The sequence below is a fragment of the Neodiprion fabricii genome, chromosome 3 (assembly GCF_021155785.1).
Source record: "Neodiprion fabricii isolate iyNeoFabr1 chromosome 3, iyNeoFabr1.1, whole genome shotgun sequence".
In the NCBI taxonomy this organism is placed as follows: Eukaryota; Metazoa; Arthropoda; class Insecta; order Hymenoptera; family Diprionidae; genus Neodiprion; species Neodiprion fabricii.
Window position 1 is genome coordinate 31,243,600 of NC_060241.1, and position 17,206 is coordinate 31,260,805.

At 34.2% G+C, this 17,206-nt stretch overlaps 4 protein-coding genes across 11 annotated transcripts; 2 read left to right on the forward strand and 2 right to left on the reverse strand.

The window, feature by feature from the left end:
- Positions 1-722: 722 nt before the first annotated feature.
- LOC124178870 (mitotic-spindle organizing protein 1-like) lies at positions 723-2,014 on the reverse strand. Its single transcript, XM_046562627.1, has 2 exons — positions 1,877-2,014; positions 723-1,201 (listed from the first exon to the last, which is right to left on the reverse strand). The coding sequence occupies exons 1-2, from the start codon at positions 1,918-1,920 to the stop codon at positions 934-936; spliced, it is 312 nt and encodes a 103-aa protein (XP_046418583.1). The 5' UTR covers positions 1,921-2,014; the 3' UTR covers positions 723-933.
- On the forward strand, positions 1,900-4,420 carry LOC124178869 (V-type proton ATPase subunit F 1). Of its 3 annotated transcripts, none has more exons than XM_046562625.1 (6): positions 1,900-1,972; positions 2,616-2,650; positions 2,728-2,809; positions 3,350-3,432; positions 4,001-4,123; positions 4,324-4,420. In XM_046562625.1, exons 1-6 carry the CDS (start codon positions 1,915-1,917, stop codon positions 4,351-4,353), a joined length of 411 nt encoding a protein of 136 aa, XP_046418581.1. In that variant the 5' UTR covers positions 1,900-1,914; the 3' UTR covers positions 4,354-4,420. The 3 variants fall into 3 exon arrangements, with proteins under 3 accessions (XP_046418581.1, XP_046418580.1, XP_046418582.1); XM_046562624.1 differs by lacking the exon at positions 1,900-1,972 and adding an exon at positions 2,058-2,265; XM_046562626.1 differs by lacking the exon at positions 1,900-1,972 and having other exon boundaries at positions 2,483-2,650.
- Positions 4,421-5,252: 832 nt separating this feature from the next.
- Positions 5,253-11,101, reverse strand: LOC124178866 (Y+L amino acid transporter 2). Of its 4 annotated transcripts, none has more exons than XM_046562620.1 (12): positions 10,955-11,101; positions 10,473-10,648; positions 8,867-9,046; positions 8,498-8,720; positions 8,189-8,304; positions 7,981-8,106; positions 7,649-7,793; positions 7,434-7,557; positions 7,060-7,260; positions 6,691-6,840; positions 6,398-6,575; positions 5,253-6,228 (listed from the first exon to the last, which is right to left on the reverse strand). In XM_046562620.1, the coding sequence occupies exons 3-12, from the start codon at positions 9,039-9,041 to the stop codon at positions 6,167-6,169; spliced, it is 1,500 nt and encodes a 499-aa protein (XP_046418576.1). In that variant the 5' UTR covers positions 9,042-9,046; positions 10,473-10,648; positions 10,955-11,101; the 3' UTR covers positions 5,253-6,166. The 4 variants fall into 4 exon arrangements, with proteins under 4 accessions (XP_046418576.1, XP_046418573.1, XP_046418575.1 ...); XM_046562617.1 differs by having other exon boundaries at positions 10,452-10,648; XM_046562619.1 differs by having other exon boundaries at positions 10,448-10,648.
- Positions 8,594-15,980, forward strand: LOC124178865. Of its 3 annotated transcripts, none has more exons than XM_046562615.1 (7): positions 8,594-8,731; positions 11,641-11,861; positions 12,426-12,650; positions 12,863-13,077; positions 13,324-13,649; positions 13,766-15,241; positions 15,553-15,980. In XM_046562615.1, the coding sequence occupies exons 2-7, from the start codon at positions 11,721-11,723 to the stop codon at positions 15,753-15,755; spliced, it is 2,586 nt and encodes an 861-aa protein (XP_046418571.1). In that variant the 5' UTR covers positions 8,594-8,731; positions 11,641-11,720; the 3' UTR covers positions 15,756-15,980. The 3 variants fall into 3 exon arrangements, with proteins under 3 accessions (XP_046418571.1, XP_046418570.1, XP_046418572.1); XM_046562614.1 differs by lacking the exon at positions 8,594-8,731 and adding an exon at positions 11,165-11,339; XM_046562616.1 differs by lacking the exon at positions 8,594-8,731 and adding an exon at positions 11,165-11,339 and having other exon boundaries at positions 13,769-15,241.
- The last annotated feature ends 1,226 nt before the right edge of the window (positions 15,981-17,206 follow it).

Consider the following 17,206-nt stretch of genomic DNA (forward strand, 5'->3'; position numbering starts at 1 on the left):
CAGACTAACATTTATTACCCATTGAACAATTCTCAAGCAGTGGGGGCGTGAGGTATCTGGTAAATCTCATATCATCTAGTAAAATATTGACAACGAGTAAGCGAGCGCAGGGAGTGCACGAGCACAAAAACCAGCTACACTAGGTATCCGACCCCGAACGAGCTTTAGTGAGCGAGGGTTTTAAAGCTAGCTCCGTAGTTCTGACTGTCCAGGTCCTTTACCTTGTGGATTTCGACCTCCAGGACTAGCACTTCGTAGTTACTGCACTCGAGGTCCGCTACTTGATTAAACTCGACTTCACGGACTAGCAGACTAACATTTATTACCCATTGAACAATCCTCAAGCAGCGGGGGCGTGAGGTATCTGTTAAATTTCATATCATCTGGTAAAACATTGACAACGAGTAAGCGAGCGCAGGAAGTGCACGAGCACAAAAACCAGCTACACTAGGTATCCGACCCCGAACGAGCTTTAGTGAGCGAGGGTTTTAAAGCTAGTTCCATGTTAAATTTAATTCTCGGTAAAATAAGTTTTCAGTATTTGCAAATAAAGAAGATAGCTTTATTCTATGTTCCGTCAATTCTGCCAAGGATGATGTAACTGCAAATGTACGTGCAGAACATCAACAGCAAGATCACAAAGACCCTGACCTTCTATTGGTCAAACTTCAATAACTGATGCATATTATACTTATATATATGTATACAACAATTGGACTGTGTTCAGATCATATAAGTTTATTCAAGATGAGGTATGTGAATACCATCTTATATTAGTATTCAGTTTATGTAACCTGTCAATTGATGAAGGCCAGTATTTATTTAGTACAAAAACAGTAGTCATCAGATCTAATTACATGATTATGAAACTACAAAAAACGTGAATTAATTCCGCGTAGACTCACTGTGTGATTAGATTTATAAAGCTTAAAACTACTTATTTAAACTTGCTTTGCTGGGAGCAGAACCAGACTGTGTACTATTCAAGACTTTAACTTCCCTCTGTAATTCTTTCACCACAGTTGCCAGTGCCTGTGGGTTGACGCCATTTTCACAGAGTCTCACGCAAATGCTGAGCGTAGATGGGTCAAGGTTCGTGTTTAATAGTTTGGATATTTGATGAAGTGTCTGGAATGTCTTGCGAGCTGCATTCACCTGATGATTCACAGGTTCCGGCATGCTGGTTCGACTTTCTTGTTTACTGAAAACAATATTTATTGCCATTAGTCTGGGTTGCTTGGATCTAATGTATACACAAAAATGTGCAAGACGTAATTAAGGAGATGAGGCATTAATTGACCAAAATTAACATTATGATGTGGAACAACCAACCACGCAAAACAGTGTGTACAGCAGAAATTTATCGCACAAAGCATTTGGTTTTAAATTGATCAATTAAGGCTGACAATATCTGCTAATTTATATCTGCCTGTTGCCTTAATTCGTGATCATGACTCGTCGGACGTAAGAAACCTTTAAATGTGCTTAGTTCTATTAGGAAATTGGAAAGAGTATGCAGAGTATTATACCTAATTTGTGTGATAACAAAGTGAACTGAAACCTAAAGAGCTATCTTGGGTTACAAAATAAAAAAAACTTGTCTGAATTTGTGATGGATATAATTTCCTATTACTGGAGGAATCATTCACAGAAAGTGTAAGTCATGTAACGAATATCTATTGAGTGTACGACTAAAACTAGAAGAATGCTACGGAAAATTACAAAACTGCATTATTGAGAGGAAGTTAAATATTTTGTAAACAAGAAGTTGAGACATGTCTGTGCGAAAAATATGAGGAGTTACACAGTGGGAAAGATTAAGATGTTGCGAGAATATTATTTTTCCTCCGCAATTGAGAAGGAATGCGATACTCACCAAGCTCTATTTAGCGTTGTTAAAAATGTAAATGAAATATGCATGTAGTAGAGCAAGGAGACTCGGCCTCTCAACAACAGAGTCTAAGCAGGCATGGTACATACATAGAAACTAATTGTTTTATTTAGTCTGATCATTAGCGAAATGGTTATCGCCTACGCGTTACATGAACGAAGAAGAAACAACCAACAAAACTCACTCTCCGGAGTTAGACAGCTTCGGGCATCCGGCAAGTTAGCATCGACGCGAAATATTTTTACCTTTCGGCAAGAAATTTTGAATCCAACAGAACTTCGGGTACCTCACTGTTTCGGATAAACTCACGGACATGGCGAAAGTGAAGGAAGCAATGCATCGGTTACAGGAAAACACGGGTGCAGGACTAGACAGTAAGATTTCGTGCCTTCGACATTTTCAATTATTCATAAATTTTTGTCATACGGTTGGAAAAAAATTCAGTATGACATTTCTCATCTCTGTAAAAAATGTACTATGCGATTCTTCTGAATTTTCAATCATTTATTGCTGAATTGAGAAATGCTCAGCGTACTCCCCGCTAGATTCGCCCCTGGTGATTATTACGAGAATAAACGCAGCCCCGAATAGGTGGGCGTGACGTTCGCTCAGTCAGCTGACTCGCGTGTGAAGACTTTTGGGATCGTCTACGAATTTTTCTTCGCTACTGAAGCTTCGTTTTTTAACGACAAAAACTAACTCAACATGTCTCTTCATTCCGCAGGAAAAGGCAAGCTCCTCGCCGTAATTGGAGATGAGGTAATTATTCTATCGATATTTCACTCAGACTCTTCTATCATCAGGCTGTAAAAAATTCGAGTTTTTTTCTTACACAGGACACTTGCGTTGGATTTCTTTTGGGAGGTGTTGGAGAGATCAACAAAAATCGCCAGCCCAACTTTATGGTCGTTGACAAGAGTATGTAAAGAGCTTAACCACATCTGTTGTCATTAACACCCAATTGCTTGCCACTTCTCTTTTTTTCACAAGTCCCATCTAATTGACGTTACTTTGCGCTCAGTTCTTACCTAAACAAACGGTCGAGCATATTTTCGCCTATACCTAACCAGGAGCTTAATTACATGCCTCACAAATATACATCGAGTTGCAAAAACTTTTACATAAATTAAAAACACTGGATTGTAAAATTATTCAATCAGCAGTATAGAAAATATTGCATTTTAGTGCATCGCTACAACAATCTGAATTTACCTTCAGTAAAATTCAAAATGTTGAAGTAAATAATTGTAGATTTTACATTTCCTTATGTAAAATACAAATATTTTGTAACACCGCCATATGTACAGATATTGGTTGTTCAATCCATAATCTTTCTGTAAAACTCACTCCATAAAATTAATTTTGCACTTTCGATGATTCCTTCATGCTGAAGTTTGATTTAGATATAATGGATTCTAAGTAATACTGTCTATCATGTATACTTATCTGTGATTTCAGACACGGCTGTTGGAGAAATTGAGGATACGTTCAAGCGCTTCATCAAACGGGACGACATCGATATTATTCTTATCAACCAAAATGTAATATATATTTAGATTACATAAAATTCACAAATTTTTAATCGGTTTACTTGTGCAATCACTGATGTGACATAATTATAAAATCAAAAATCAGTCCGACAGTTTTTTCTTCTTTGCATCTCAAAGAACGTAGGAAGCAGCTCACAAGCATTTGAATTTCAAGAACTTTTACTACTAATCGCAGAAATTGAAATATCAGTCACTGTATAATTTCATTACAAATAGTTTGGTAAAGAACATTCTTTTGTTACAGCCAAAAATTGCAAGATATCATGTTGCAATTTGTTTTGATTGAGAATGACTTATGTTTGATCCAGATACATTTTATACCTTACTGTTTAATTAATTAATCAGATTAATTATAAGATTTATCCTTACAATTTATCATGATTAAATCTAAATAATGTCAGAAATAGGTACTTCTAGAACATTGATATTAATCAGAGGAATTTCTTCATGAGACAATGATGTTATTTACAGTTACAGTTGTACTATTATGGATTTGATATTTGTCTCTCCTCAAAATATATTTTTTCTAGGGCTAAACAATACTGCTAAATTTTTTCAGGTGGCTGAGATGATCCGACATGTGATTGACAGCCATACACAACCCGTGCCATCGGTTTTAGAGATCCCTAGTAAGGATCACCCATATGATGCAAGCAAAGATTCAATTCTGCGACGTGCCAGAGTAAGTACATTTTTCACAAGCGCAGATTTATTGCATTTTTTTCTAATTTTAATGAGTAGGCTCTACACACAAAATACTTTTTGAATCTCTGTATAAATTCGTACTGTAACCCTTAAGAATCAGATGTATCATTTATTATGTGAATACATTTCTTTCTGCCGGGTAACTGGTAATAAGATTTTTCACTTTCGTTATTTCAGGGTATGTTCAACCCGGAGGATATCCATTAATGTACATAACTCTCACTCATATTGGATCACCAATATTAACTGTGTATAATAAAAGTATTATCAATTACATATTATTTATTAGTTTATTTATTACTTTATTGGCACTGTTGAAATCTGTCAACTCCATTGCAACTGTACGCAGCACTCGTGGAATACAATCCTTTACATTCCATTTCCTTGCATAGGAAATTTTGTCACTGTCAATTTGATAGTCAACGTTTCAATTGCAATTTGTAAATACACGTTATATTCTACTTAAAAAAAAAATGTATTATTCGGTGGCTAGAGTTCACGGAAATATTTCTGTCAAATCTTTTGCGATTATCAGCATATGTTATCTACTTTTCTTTCTTCTTCAAATTTATCAATAAAAATTGTTGGTATTGGGGACGGATTTCATTTCTTATAACACCGTTCAAATACTTTGCATAAGTAATACAGATATTTGACGTCATTGTTAAGATGAGGCCGCAATAATTGGACTTTTGGTAAACAAATAGCGATTTTCAAGTTTATTGTAAATATTTGATACAAACCACTTCAAACATGAATGTTTCTGCATTACAAGTAAAAATACTAGCAGATACTAAAATTAACCATGTATTTCCGTATCCAAAAGACTAGTTTTTTCGAAAACGAAATAATGACAGCAATAATGCGATATCTAAATTAATACGAACATAGTTCAGTAAATTAATAATTTTTTTTCTTGTATAGAAGTATATAAAATTTATGCTAGAAATATATAAAATTTTTGGTATAATTTTAGTTAATTAATACTATGCCAGAAGTTCAACTCCTCTGAGATTCAAGATACAGAGTTGCCATTTTTATCCTATAAACGAAACTCAACATTTGCATTTTATCTCACTGTGAGAAATAATTTTTCTTATCTTGGCTCATAGACTTCGATGAAAAAATTTCATTTGTGTAAGATTAATCGTACAATGTGTGAAACCTCTTATTCATTTTACATTATTGATTACTTATTTGGCTCCTGCAGCAAAACTTGAGCCTAAGCAAACTATGCGCACAGGGAAACTGATTTAATTTAATATACGCAGGAGAGATTATAATAACAATGTTCATAAATAGTGGTAAACGTTTTTAGATTCTATGCATTCTAGTACTCACTTGTTAATAGATTTTTCACGCAGATAGCAAAATGAAAAATAAATTTTCATAGCTTAGATATTTCTTGAATATTCTTCACGAAATATGCCTCACATGATATAATTTTACATGATCAACATGAAAATATTTATACGTCTCTCTTCATCGTATATACGATAATCACAGATACACTAACAATATTTGTATATGCTGGTTATATTTCATATATGCGACGGTAGATAAATTTTGTAAACATTACTAACTGCAGAATGACTTAACAGCAAAGAACTTCAACAGTAATGTAACAAACACATCAAATGAATTTTCTCATATCGATATTAAATGATTTGACTAAACGTGAATAACAGGACAAACAGCAAACGAATTTGAAAACGTTTCAAACGATTATTCATTTGACTTGTTTTAAAATTAACTACCATATTCAAATTGAGAACTTCCGTCATTCTCTAGTTGTGTTCAATTTGCAATTAAATTATCTCAAAAGAGCATACAATCACTAACTCTTGATTAAAAATCATAATGAATGTGATATAAATACACGAGTTTCAAATAATCCAACAGTAATGGTGATAATCAGAAGAAGATGATGCCTTACCTAATTCTTCACAAGCATTGCTGTAGCTTTTTAAGTAATTATGCACGCACCAAATACTGTTTTGAATTGCAAAAACTTCAGTAATTACTGATCTCTTTCTTCCCTCGCAGCTACAAACAATTTTTGTATTGTGCAGGTGATGCGATCTACAACAGAAGCATAATTAAGTAACAAAAAAACCAATTTAGGACAATATCCTAAATAGGTTGTCAGTTTCAATATGTAGCCCATGACGCACCCATTTTCATGAAAGTATTGTGTCAATCAGATTTGTATTTTGAAGTGAGAAGTTGGTCGCGCAAATTTGACACTTACTGTACTGACGTTGAAATGACTTTGGTTTATTCTTCCACACAATTCCGACGTAATAAGCAGGGATTCCAGACAGGGTAATTAGAGTGCCTATACCTACTTCAAATGGTGCCTGATAGCAAGATACCACAATGAGGAAAATACATATCATCACAAACGTAATAGGTACCCACAATGAAACCTGTGAGAATATGGTATGTGATGACATATGTAAGAAATAAAATTCATATTGAGGCTACCTAAATTAAAATAATTTTTAACCGATTATAATTTTCAGATAGAAACTGTGAACATACCTTGATGGGCCTCTCCATGTTCGGTCTCTTATATCTCAGCCATAAAATACCGGCAATAGATAATGTAATGAAGAATGTCTCCACGATACTACAGTAAGTAATTAGCACAAATACATCACTGGTGCAAAGCATACATAGTGACAAAATACACTGCAAAAAAAAAACAATATACAGCGGACATGTACTAAACGCTGGATAGAATTACATACCTATATCTGATAAGAGACAGATACTCTTCTGAAATTCTTATTCTCAGATACAGTATGGGGAGAAGTTAAAAATTGTTGAGCTCTAATTTTTGTACAATGTTAGTAGCAGAAATTCACCATGATTATTATACTTGGATATAAACAATGCAATATGACGTACCAAAAACACCAAGGCAGGGGTAGGAGTCAGCTTGGACACATTAATGTAGCTCAACATAGCTGGAAATTGCCCATTCCGAGCACCTACGAAGCACATCCGTGAAGAAGTCATGATATGGACGCTCAAGCCGCCAAAAGCTGAAATTGCTACCATCACAGGTATCGTCCACGACATGACTCCCAGTACTTGATCCCCAAACGTCTAGAATAGCGTCGGAAGTTGTGAGTGAATTGTACATTCCTACTTATTTAATCATATGCTAGCGTAGATTAATTTTTTATAACACACGAGGATTAACTGTCATGACTTCATCACAAATTTCAAGCAGTATTGATAATATGTAATTCTAAAAACGCAGTACGGTATAAACTTACCACAGCAATAGCATAAGAGGCGATCATCATATCTGGTGTTAACACTGCTAAATAAGCCACATTGGCGAGAACATAGATGAAAGTCACCAATGGCAGCGATATGTAGATAGCACGAGGTAAATTTCTGAAGATTAAGAAATTATTACGATCGATGCTGTTTAAACTTTGTGCATAAGTCTATCAACATATTTATCTACATCAACTACCAAACTTACACATATGGATTTTTGAGTTCTTCTGTCATAAAATTCAGATAGTTCCAGCCAGAATAAGAAAATATACCAGAGCAAAATGCAACTGCAATTTTTCCTGGATCAGTATTAGTTTCTTCGAATGGTGTTGTGAAATTTTCTGTATGCCCTGAAACACAAAGTACATAGTCACACTATGGAAGCTAATTAACTAAGACTAAATTACTTATAAATATGAATTTCCATCATAATTTCTAAAGGATACTCAATTTCATGCAAGATTTTAGATATGCAGAAATATTAAACCTAAATTCAATTTGGAGTAATATTGAATGATCTGAGTATTTAAAACGTACCAAGTCCTAACCAGGTCATTCCAGTGATAATAATTATAACTAATGCAGCGACCTTAGCAAACATGAACACATTCTGCATCATTGATGTCTCTTTAACATCGTAGCAATTGATAAAAGTCAGCAAGCCTGAAACACATGAGCAGCATGTTAACATTTGGTATATTGGCCATCAAGTGAAATTGAATTAAAGTCGTTAAGCATCACCTACATATAGTGACAGCAGCTATGAGTCTCATACCATCATCAGGGATTTCACAATTCGGAAAAAATGGTTGGAGAACATACTGAGCAAAAGTGAGACTCATAATAGCGTTCGTTGTAGGACTGAAATATGGGAAAAGACGTGATTTTTTTAAGTATTTAAAGTATGTATGTATGTTTTCATGTGACCAAGTTATAACTGATTAATTTCTTGTTTCAAGTAAATTATTCTTCACAAGATTTCATGGTGGGCCTTAGTTAGATCTACATTGATTAGTTGAATCAATTAATAGCTCAACTCTGATTGATTACTTACACGAATATCAAATTTGCTGCCCACAAATACAAGAAAGATGGTAATGGTCCAAAGGCTTCGTGAATATAAGCATAATCACCACCGCTAACAGGTATGCTTGTACCCAATTCCGCATAGCACAACGCTCCAACCATAGAGAGCAAACCACAAAAGACCCATATGATGAGAGATAAGCCAACACTACCTACTTCTTTGATTACGCCCTTCGGTGAAACAAAAATTCCTAAAAATAAAGTTAGTTAGAGAGTATATAAAAATCATAATAATTTTAAACACTTTTGAAATTACTAACAGATAGTTACTTATTACTATTCGGTAGGAATTTTGGTCTTAAATTTTGTTAAAAAATATTGAATATTGAAAACTTACCTGATCCAAATATGATTCCTAAAATTATAGCAACTCCTTCCAGCAAGCCAAGCTGTTTTTTCATCTGTATTTTACTAGGCTCAAATTCTTGGCTACCAGGAAGAGCCTTTCCATCTTCGGTGGGTGACATTAGTTGCATTTCACTAGGTGACTCAAGTGTTACCTGTTTCACCATTTTGGCTGTTGAAATTTTAAAGACACAATTTTTAGTCATTTCAATAACATAATTTGCGATTTTTACCATTGAACTATACCCCAAATTTGGTATTCTTGTTAGTTAAAATTTAATATGTGTGAAAGTATAGTTTAGGCAATCTTGTTAATTTAGCTGTAATCACTTTAACTAGGGTTAATTACAAGAACGTCTAGTTTCCCAGTCCAGAATGTGATGAATTATGTTCTGACACTTTGTTCTTATTCGACAGAGAACAATTTTCTACCGCAAGACTTTTAGATATTATGATACTCGAGTATATTGCAAAGCTGATCTCTAATGCAACATGTGCATATTTTTATCACTTCACATACTGATGATTACAAGCATATTGGCTTTATGCCTGCATGAATTAGCAATCCATAGAATATCCTCAAGTTCTACAAATACTGCCAATTATAAGATAAAAAAGGGGAGCAACAAGGTGAGAGTTTCATACTCGATTATACGGCTTTTTCTTGCTGGAGTTCAATTCACGCCATCCACTCATTTTTACTTCAGAAAAAGTCGTCAAGTGATCCAATTACAATTATAACACCGAACATATTGACCCTTCATATGAACACTAGGTCTTTTAGGGAACAGTTGTTTTAGGAATATCTATTTTTATTAACAATACTTTAAAACTTTGGCTTCTGTCCAATTTTGGATAATGTTGTTAACACTTTGTCAAGAAAACATGAACTTTTTCCGATTTCTTACAAGCCTAGAACACTTTGAATACGCGTACAGACTAAAAGTGTTAAAAACAAGTGTTCACGTGGAAGGTTGATAACCATTCTAATAAAATTGATTTTACATGAAACATCTACTATATAGGTACACAAAATTCAGAAAGTATTTGGACGTAGATACACTCTCTAGGCGCTTGAAATATATTTTTTGTTAACTACCTTGCTAGGCTCTTTCAAAATTGGCAAATTACATTATGCCAGCCACAGACAAAATTATTAACATTTTATTAACAACTCTAGTTTACAAAGTTTCCTTCATTTATAGCCATAATGATCCTTCAAGATTTTTCTCTCTATCATCAAATCTAAAACGTCACTTGTGTCATAGATTTACGAATAAAAATATAGTTGAATTATTTTCGAACAGTAATGTTATAAAATCAAAATGAGAGCTAACTGTATTTCTCGCGGATTCAATTTACCTATAATTGAGAAACAACATTCACCCAAATTCATTATCTCATATGATCACTAAAAAGCTTCCATTAAAACATTTCAAGATTATAATAATTTATTTTCACTTGAGCCTTGGTAAAATAAAATAAATAAAGTTAAACCTCTTATGGAGTTATTTCAGATACTTCAAATATTGACAAATTTTATTGATCTATATTCATTATCAGCAGTACATACTTACATATGTTCGTTGTAAACACACCTATTGTTTAACTCCGCTGCGTTACAGAGTGAGGAGCAGACTGAAGCAACCAGACTTTTACAGGTCGCTGAACGTTGACTAAATAAAAAAGTTAACTACTTGGTAGCGATGATGATTGAATGTGCTGACTGAAACTATACCTACTCTACTGATCCACCTCATCAACATTCTCTGTACTGAAATAAGAAGACAATAAAAATAATATTACATTACATTAAATTTGTATACGCGTGTGGGTAGATACATGTTACAGAATTTCATCGGCAAAAGATATTATACACACTGTACGCGAGTAGTTACTTTACCCTTAGGTTGAAGTTTGAAAATTTTTTCGAACATGTGGGTACGTGCATGACGTAACAATGGCCAGTGATTAACCATGCTAACGACTGTCACCAAATTTGAAAAAAATACTTGTATGATATGTAAATTATGCCCAGCATGTTGATGGTTAATAACAGTAAGTACGTTTCTACAAGTACCTGGCAAAGTATCGAGCCAATTGCGACGTGTTTAAAAACTACCAAAAATTGTTGACCGGTACGCACGTGTACCGCAGGCTAGAGTTAATAACGTCGAACACAGGTGCTGTACTTTCCAAGTTATACCGCGTTGCGTTACTGCTACCACGAAGTGTTGAGCCAATCAGAAAAATTGACGGATTCACAGTTCAGCTCAGTTTCATGGTTGCGTTCGTTGGGTTTGCACAATTTCGAGCCGCGGCGCATCGTGTGACGTCATCTAAATGCTGCTTGTGTGTTGTGTTATGGAAATAGTGCGTTACATACACATCCGTACGTACTAAATAAAATCTTACTCCAATTTGGTTTTTAATGTACGTGTTAAGTGTTTACTAAACAATGGCGGGTTAGTATTTTTATAGATTCGACCCAAAATATTTTCTCGCTTAAAAACGTACAGAGTTTCACATTTCATTATATCCCCTACTCTTGGCTTCGAAATAAAAATGATTTTCTATCCTAACCCCAATCTTCAATTCCGTAGAATAAATCCAATATATTTTCCAGCTCTTCACTTATCGTATAAATTTTTATTGTCCCAAGATATTGCTGAAAAAATTCAGGCAAATTGTTGGATTGTTTATATTCAGGAAATCCATCTTGGTTATCATCCGCTGTTTTGTACTATCCCTTAATTGCTGTTGCAGGTCGACATAGATGAGTACATAATCCACGTTTTTGGTAAAAATGGTTTAACCCGAAGACACCAGCTGTTCTGTAAATAATAATGTCCCTGAATTCAGAAAGAGAAGCTTATGGTAATATGATCGAAGTGGGAATGGACCACAAAGAAAAGTTTCTCGAGTGTCAAAACTCGTCTGATTATTTATTGCTCTCAAACGACGAAAAAACCATAGAGGAGTCAATGGTAAGTTAACATAACTCACTGCTACAAAATGAAGAAAATATTCACGCTATTCTTTCAAGAAAATCCAACAACTGTTAAGTTATTAAGACAAGTCCAGAAATTTGAATGTAACTTTGAAATTTAACCTCTTTCGAAAGAATTGCTCAACTATCGTAAGGAATGTTCTCCTTTTTCAATAGTCTATTATCAATTTTTTCAATGTTTCATGATTTGCAGATTCCATTCGGTTAAAAGACATAGGTGAAAGCTGACGTATTAATTCTCAATGTCATAGAAAACTGATGTCGCTCAGAATTTATGTAGAACTAAAAGTTTGCAGTAATCTTGTATTGACCGTAACTTCTAATGATCTGAAATAATCTGAATTGGAATGTAAAGTATTATATGCATATAGTAACATAAGATTTGATCAATTGTCTGAAAACATGAAGTTTTAGTCAAAAGGATCTGGCATATTTAGCAAACATTAGATGTATCTTTGTGAAACCTTGAAAGCTGTGAATGTAGAATTTGCATAAAAGATAGATGCCCATTTACAAAATCTAACCTCATGTTTTTGACCAGATAGAAGAACACTTCGAAGTGGTGGAGCAAGTTAAAACTGAATTGGAGGAACCGCCAGTTTACTTTCAAGAAGCTCTAGAAACTTGCGAAGAAGTGACTGTCGATTACAATGATTCCTCTGTGTCAGTTCCACTTTCGCCTCCGATGTCCCCCAGATCCCCGCATGCTCGTTTAAAAACGAATGAACAGTGGACTGCAGCAAACGACGAAGATAAATTGTCTATGGTGATTAAATCTTTACTTTTGTCATGCCCTTAGCAGAGCATGTCTCTGAAGAATTATGTATAATCTTTGTCACTGAAATGCTGCAATCTTTTGGTTGTATCAGATATACTAACAATGCTAAACGACGTTGAACGTAAAATGATATGGTCTGGCTCTTATGAAATCTCAAGTACACATTATTAATTTTTGGTGTTGAAATTATCATTTCATAGCATCTGGATTGTGAAAACAACAAAAGGTATTACGTGGAAGAACGAGAAGAAGTACACGATGTTATGGATGAGGATGAGGAAACAATCGCAACATTTATAACAGCTGCTGGACAACAACTTGCTCTTTATGCTGTCGAAGACTCAGAAGATGTATTTGCGGTCGCTGTTTATGATGAGTCTGGAGAACCACCCACAAACTTTCAATTTTTAATGAAGTATAAAAAACTTTGATGATACTATAGCTCGCCTTCTAATTATCCAGAAAATTAATGTCATATTTTGCGAATTTTTTACGAGTCAAAGAAAAGGTAACCAATAATACCAATTTTGCTTGGGAAATTTCAAATTTGCTTTTGAATTCGTACGATGTATCGACTAAAAAGTGAGGAATTATTCCATTAAGTTAAAAATTTAGTACTACAATACTAGCATTCAATATTTTACAACATCTTAAATTACAGATCCGATGTAGAAAGATTAATAGGAGAAGGTGCTGTGAGAACAGTGAAAAAGCCTAGTCAAATCAAAAGGCAGTTACTAACAACGCAGACGCCAGTATTCACACCCAGACAACAGCGAATTCAGCACACTTCAAGCAATGATGAATCTATGACTGAAGTGAAATTTCGTCAGCAAAAAGCCTTACAACGGGCTTGTAACAATAATGCAGTAATAAATGAGAACTGTCAAACAGTACTAGATTCGAATCGTCTCACAGAAAATTATTCTCCCAAGCAGCCAAACAATGTTACTTATCTTATGATGAATGACACTCCAATGAGTGTTGGTAAGTGTGTTTGTGAAATATATTTCATATATTTAAATACAATATTTTTCTACTGTCTTCTGAATATATTCACGATTTGACATACTATAAAGATTTATTTATCTGTTTCTTATCAGTAGGCAAATCAGGAGGTAGCCAAGAGTCTCTTGCAAGTGAGAGTGAAATAGTTGAACAGTCGACAGTGCAATATATTCTTTTAGAAGGTGATCAGTCGGATTCTGAATTGACATTCGACGAAATTCAAGCCACACTACAGGGTTTCAATTTATCGAAAAATGGCAACAAATCAGTTAAAAAGAAAATATTCGGTCGCAAAACTGTAGTGAATCAACGAAGTGAAATACAACATGTAGATAACACGAATGACATAATCAAATCTGAGACACAACCAATTTTTAATTCAATCGAAAATTGTTTGAACACATCAAATTATAATACTCCTTCCATAGAACCACAAATTGAAACTAGAGTTAGTGAAAACTTTGGAGCAGTGGACGAGGTTGATTCAAGTGCACCGCGCAGTGTAAAATCTGACACACCAAAACTGGGGCCAGATGTAAAGGAAAATGCAACTGATAAATTATCAGAAAACATCTCCACTGCATTTGTTGACCCCAAAATAAATTCAAATGGTATCGATGGCAATCAACAGTCAATGAGTACATTAGAACCAAACGTGCCTAAACAAAATATTGAAATTCAACCTAGAATAAAGAGGCCAAGAAAACAGCAACTTACCTCAGTCAACCGTGGTGACTCAGAGATAATTATTCAACCGGCTCTAATTGGGGCAGAAGAAGAAAATAATAATAAAAAGCGAGGCCGACGGAAAAAGAAACCTGCACCAGACCCTGATTATAACCCGCGACCTATTAGATTAAAGAAATCTAAAAAAGCAGCGAGGAATCCCAAAGTGGAAATAATCGAAATTGACATAGATGAAGAACACAGCTTGTCACAGGCAAAAAACGACGTTATTGAGATTACTATTGATGATGGGAAAGAAAAAGGTTCAAGCGATAAAGAAAATGAAATCATAATGGTCAGAGACTCTGATGATGAGTCTCACGATACTCAGGCGAAACCAATACCTCCCGCTATGCAGTGTGTACATTGCTCACGAAATTTCCGGCAAAAAAGAGCACTTGATACACATTCCAGAGTTTGTCCAAAATTACGAACTAAACTAAACAAGGCAAATATAAGGACACTTGAGAAGTCTGACTCATTAAGTAAGGATGAATCAGGCGTTAAGCAAGTCGTTCATAAAGAGTATACGTGCAAAGTGTGCCAGGAGAAGTTCAATGCTGTAGTTGTTTTAGCGAGGCACACACGCATGGAACACCCAAAGGCATATCGAAACAAGAGCAGTAAGGCTAGTGCAGAGGTGAAATCAGTTGAAAAACCCATTGACACAATAAAGGAAACTATCGATAAAAGAAGAGTGACCCGAGTGAGTCAGAAAAAGAAAATCCAAAGCTCAAACCAAACGTGGAGATCAAAGAAATTGAATTGCGATGATTGCGGACGATGGTTTCCGAGCACTGCAATACTCGCAGCACATTGTTTGCAACATGCTACAAAAAATTCTGGTGAGTTAGGCTTTTGGATGGTTTCTGTATAACAATAAAATAAACTATTTCGGACGAGTTTTTGTCCGCATGTACTATAAGCTTTTTTCTTAAACATACGGATAAATAACGTGGGAATATGAATGTAATTTTTTAAGATATTTCTACTGCGTGAAGTATTATCAGCAAGTAGACATCGCAATGTGGTATTTTATGACCATCGAAGTGAAACGTGATCGAAATATTAATTCATAGTGAATTTTTCCACAATTATCAACCAAGCTTGATGTCATACCACCATAATGTTATCCATGATCTATTCAAATTTTCAGAAAAACAAATCCGCCAGTGCCACATCTGTAAAAAGCTGATCAAAACACGTTTGTTGTATATTCAGCACATGAAGACGCACATTAAATCCACGAGAAATACAAAACCCCCAGCAACGGTATTACAGAAAAAATTACGACAGCCGAGACAAGTTACAAGTAAATTGACACCCGTTAAAAAACGAGGCCGTCCTCGGAAATTTTGATTCAAATTTTAGTGGTACCAGCAACTTTACGCAAAGGAAGTGTTTTCATATAAGAGATACGTAACAACACTCCCCAAATGCTAAATTGCTAGTTACCTTGAATATCAATTTGATGCAATTAAATTCTACTTATGTACAAAATATATAGGCATAGTAATTTATGAATTCGAATTGTTTGATAACTAATAAAATAGTGGGACCTAGTTGCCCTGCAATATGTTGAAATTTTTATTCAGTATAATATTATCGCCTGAAATTTTGAATTTTTAAATATTTATTTGAATTCAGTTCAAAATTCAATGTAAATAACCAACTACAGTTTGGGTCCTTTGAAGCAAATGTAGTTGGCAGTTCAATTGAAACAACATTAAACTTCTGGGTTGCTCGACTTAGAATCCTCAGACTGATAGAATAAATCTAGCTATCCTGTGTATTCTTCATTTCAGACTTCAAAATGAATCCTCATTGTAACATAACTAATGCAGCTAATAAATCATAAATATTATGTATAATTGTTCGGTGTATAGATTAACAAATAGGGTTCACTTTCATCATTGTTGTAATTGTTTCAATTTACAAAAAATACTTCATGTACAGCATAATGATTTGAGATTTACCTGGCTGAGGGATGATGTACAATAGATACGATCAAGCATGAAAAGAGGTGTTTTCATTATTCATTATATCTAGTCACATCAATATTAGCTTTCAATGTCAAGAGCAATGAAATTCAGCATAGGAATAACATCAGATTTATACTAAGGATTTGTATTAATTAGCTCGTTTAGCATTTGGTGTTAAAGTTCAAATCATTCAATGATTAATGCATATTTGTAACTGTATAAAGTCTCGAAAGAAGTTATGTATCTCTCTTACGAAAAAAGTTAATTTGCTGTAAACTTCTTTAGAAGTTTCACCGAATTCTGTGGAACTAAATTTCTGTTCTTTAGTTTACTGTTATATAAATAAGTATATTAACAGGTAATGTAAGTAATTATCTTAAGCGCGATGAAATTATGTTTTCACATTAATTTGATACCGATGTACGGAACAGAGAATTGCAATACATAAGAAAATGAAGAAATGATCAAAAAAATATGATCGATATAAATTGGCTCGCTATTTTGCATAAAAAATCGAACAGAATAAATATATTATATCTATAAAAATGCGGAAACAAAATAAAGAAAGTGCATAAATTGTAAATGATGCTATTATTTAGAAACGATCTCTGTATACACTCTATACATATGCATACCTGTATACACGCGAAGTGATCAGATGTGATAATAAAGCTGGACCTTTTGGAATAGTTAAATTTTTCAAATACTTTGCAAGTGATAAAACATATGTCAGTCTTCAAAAATCAGTGGTAATACTAATTTAACAAAATAGTGTCGCGTTTCGTTCACTTGTAACCTACTAATTATTTTTAACAAATTAGTATAACA

Bases quoted from the DNA above. Each gene is read 5' to 3' on its own strand.
- LOC124178865 (XM_046562615.1), top strand. From the start codon at position 11,721: ATGTCCCTGAATTCAGAAAGAGAAGCTTATGGTAATATGATCGAAGTG. The intron at 11,862-12,425 runs GTAAGTTAACAT...GTTTTTGACCAG, and splicing joins AAACCATAGAGGAGTCAATG to ATAGAAGAACACTTCGAAGT. The intron at 13,078-13,323 runs GTATAAAAAACT...CTTAAATTACAG, and splicing joins AACTTTCAATTTTTAATGAA to ATCCGATGTAGAAAGATTAA.
- LOC124178870 (XM_046562627.1), bottom strand. From the start codon at position 1,920: ATGCATATTTCATTTACATTTTTAACAACGCTAAATAGAGCTTG. The intron at 1,202-1,876 runs GTGAGTATCGCA...TATTGTTTTCAG, and splicing joins ACAACGCTAAATAGAGCTTG to TAAACAAGAAAGTCGAACCA.
- LOC124178866 (XM_046562620.1), bottom strand. From the start codon at position 9,041: ATGGTGAAACAGGTAACACTTGAGTCACCTAGTGAAATGCAACTAATG. The intron at 7,261-7,433 runs GTAAGTTTATAC...ACGCTATTCTAG, and splicing joins CCTCTTATGCTATTGCTGTG to ACGTTTGGGGATCAAGTACT. The intron at 6,841-7,059 runs GTACGTCATATT...TTTTTTTTGCAG, and splicing joins CCCCTGCCTTGGTGTTTTTG to TGTATTTTGTCACTATGTAT.
- LOC124178869 (XM_046562624.1), top strand. From the start codon at position 2,205: ATGGCGAAAGTGAAGGAAGCAATGCATCGGTTACAGGAAAACACGGGT. The intron at 2,266-2,615 runs GTAAGATTTCGT...TTCATTCCGCAG, and splicing joins CACGGGTGCAGGACTAGACA to GAAAAGGCAAGCTCCTCGCC. The intron at 4,124-4,323 runs GTAAGTACATTT...TCGTTATTTCAG, and splicing joins CAATTCTGCGACGTGCCAGA to GGTATGTTCAACCCGGAGGA.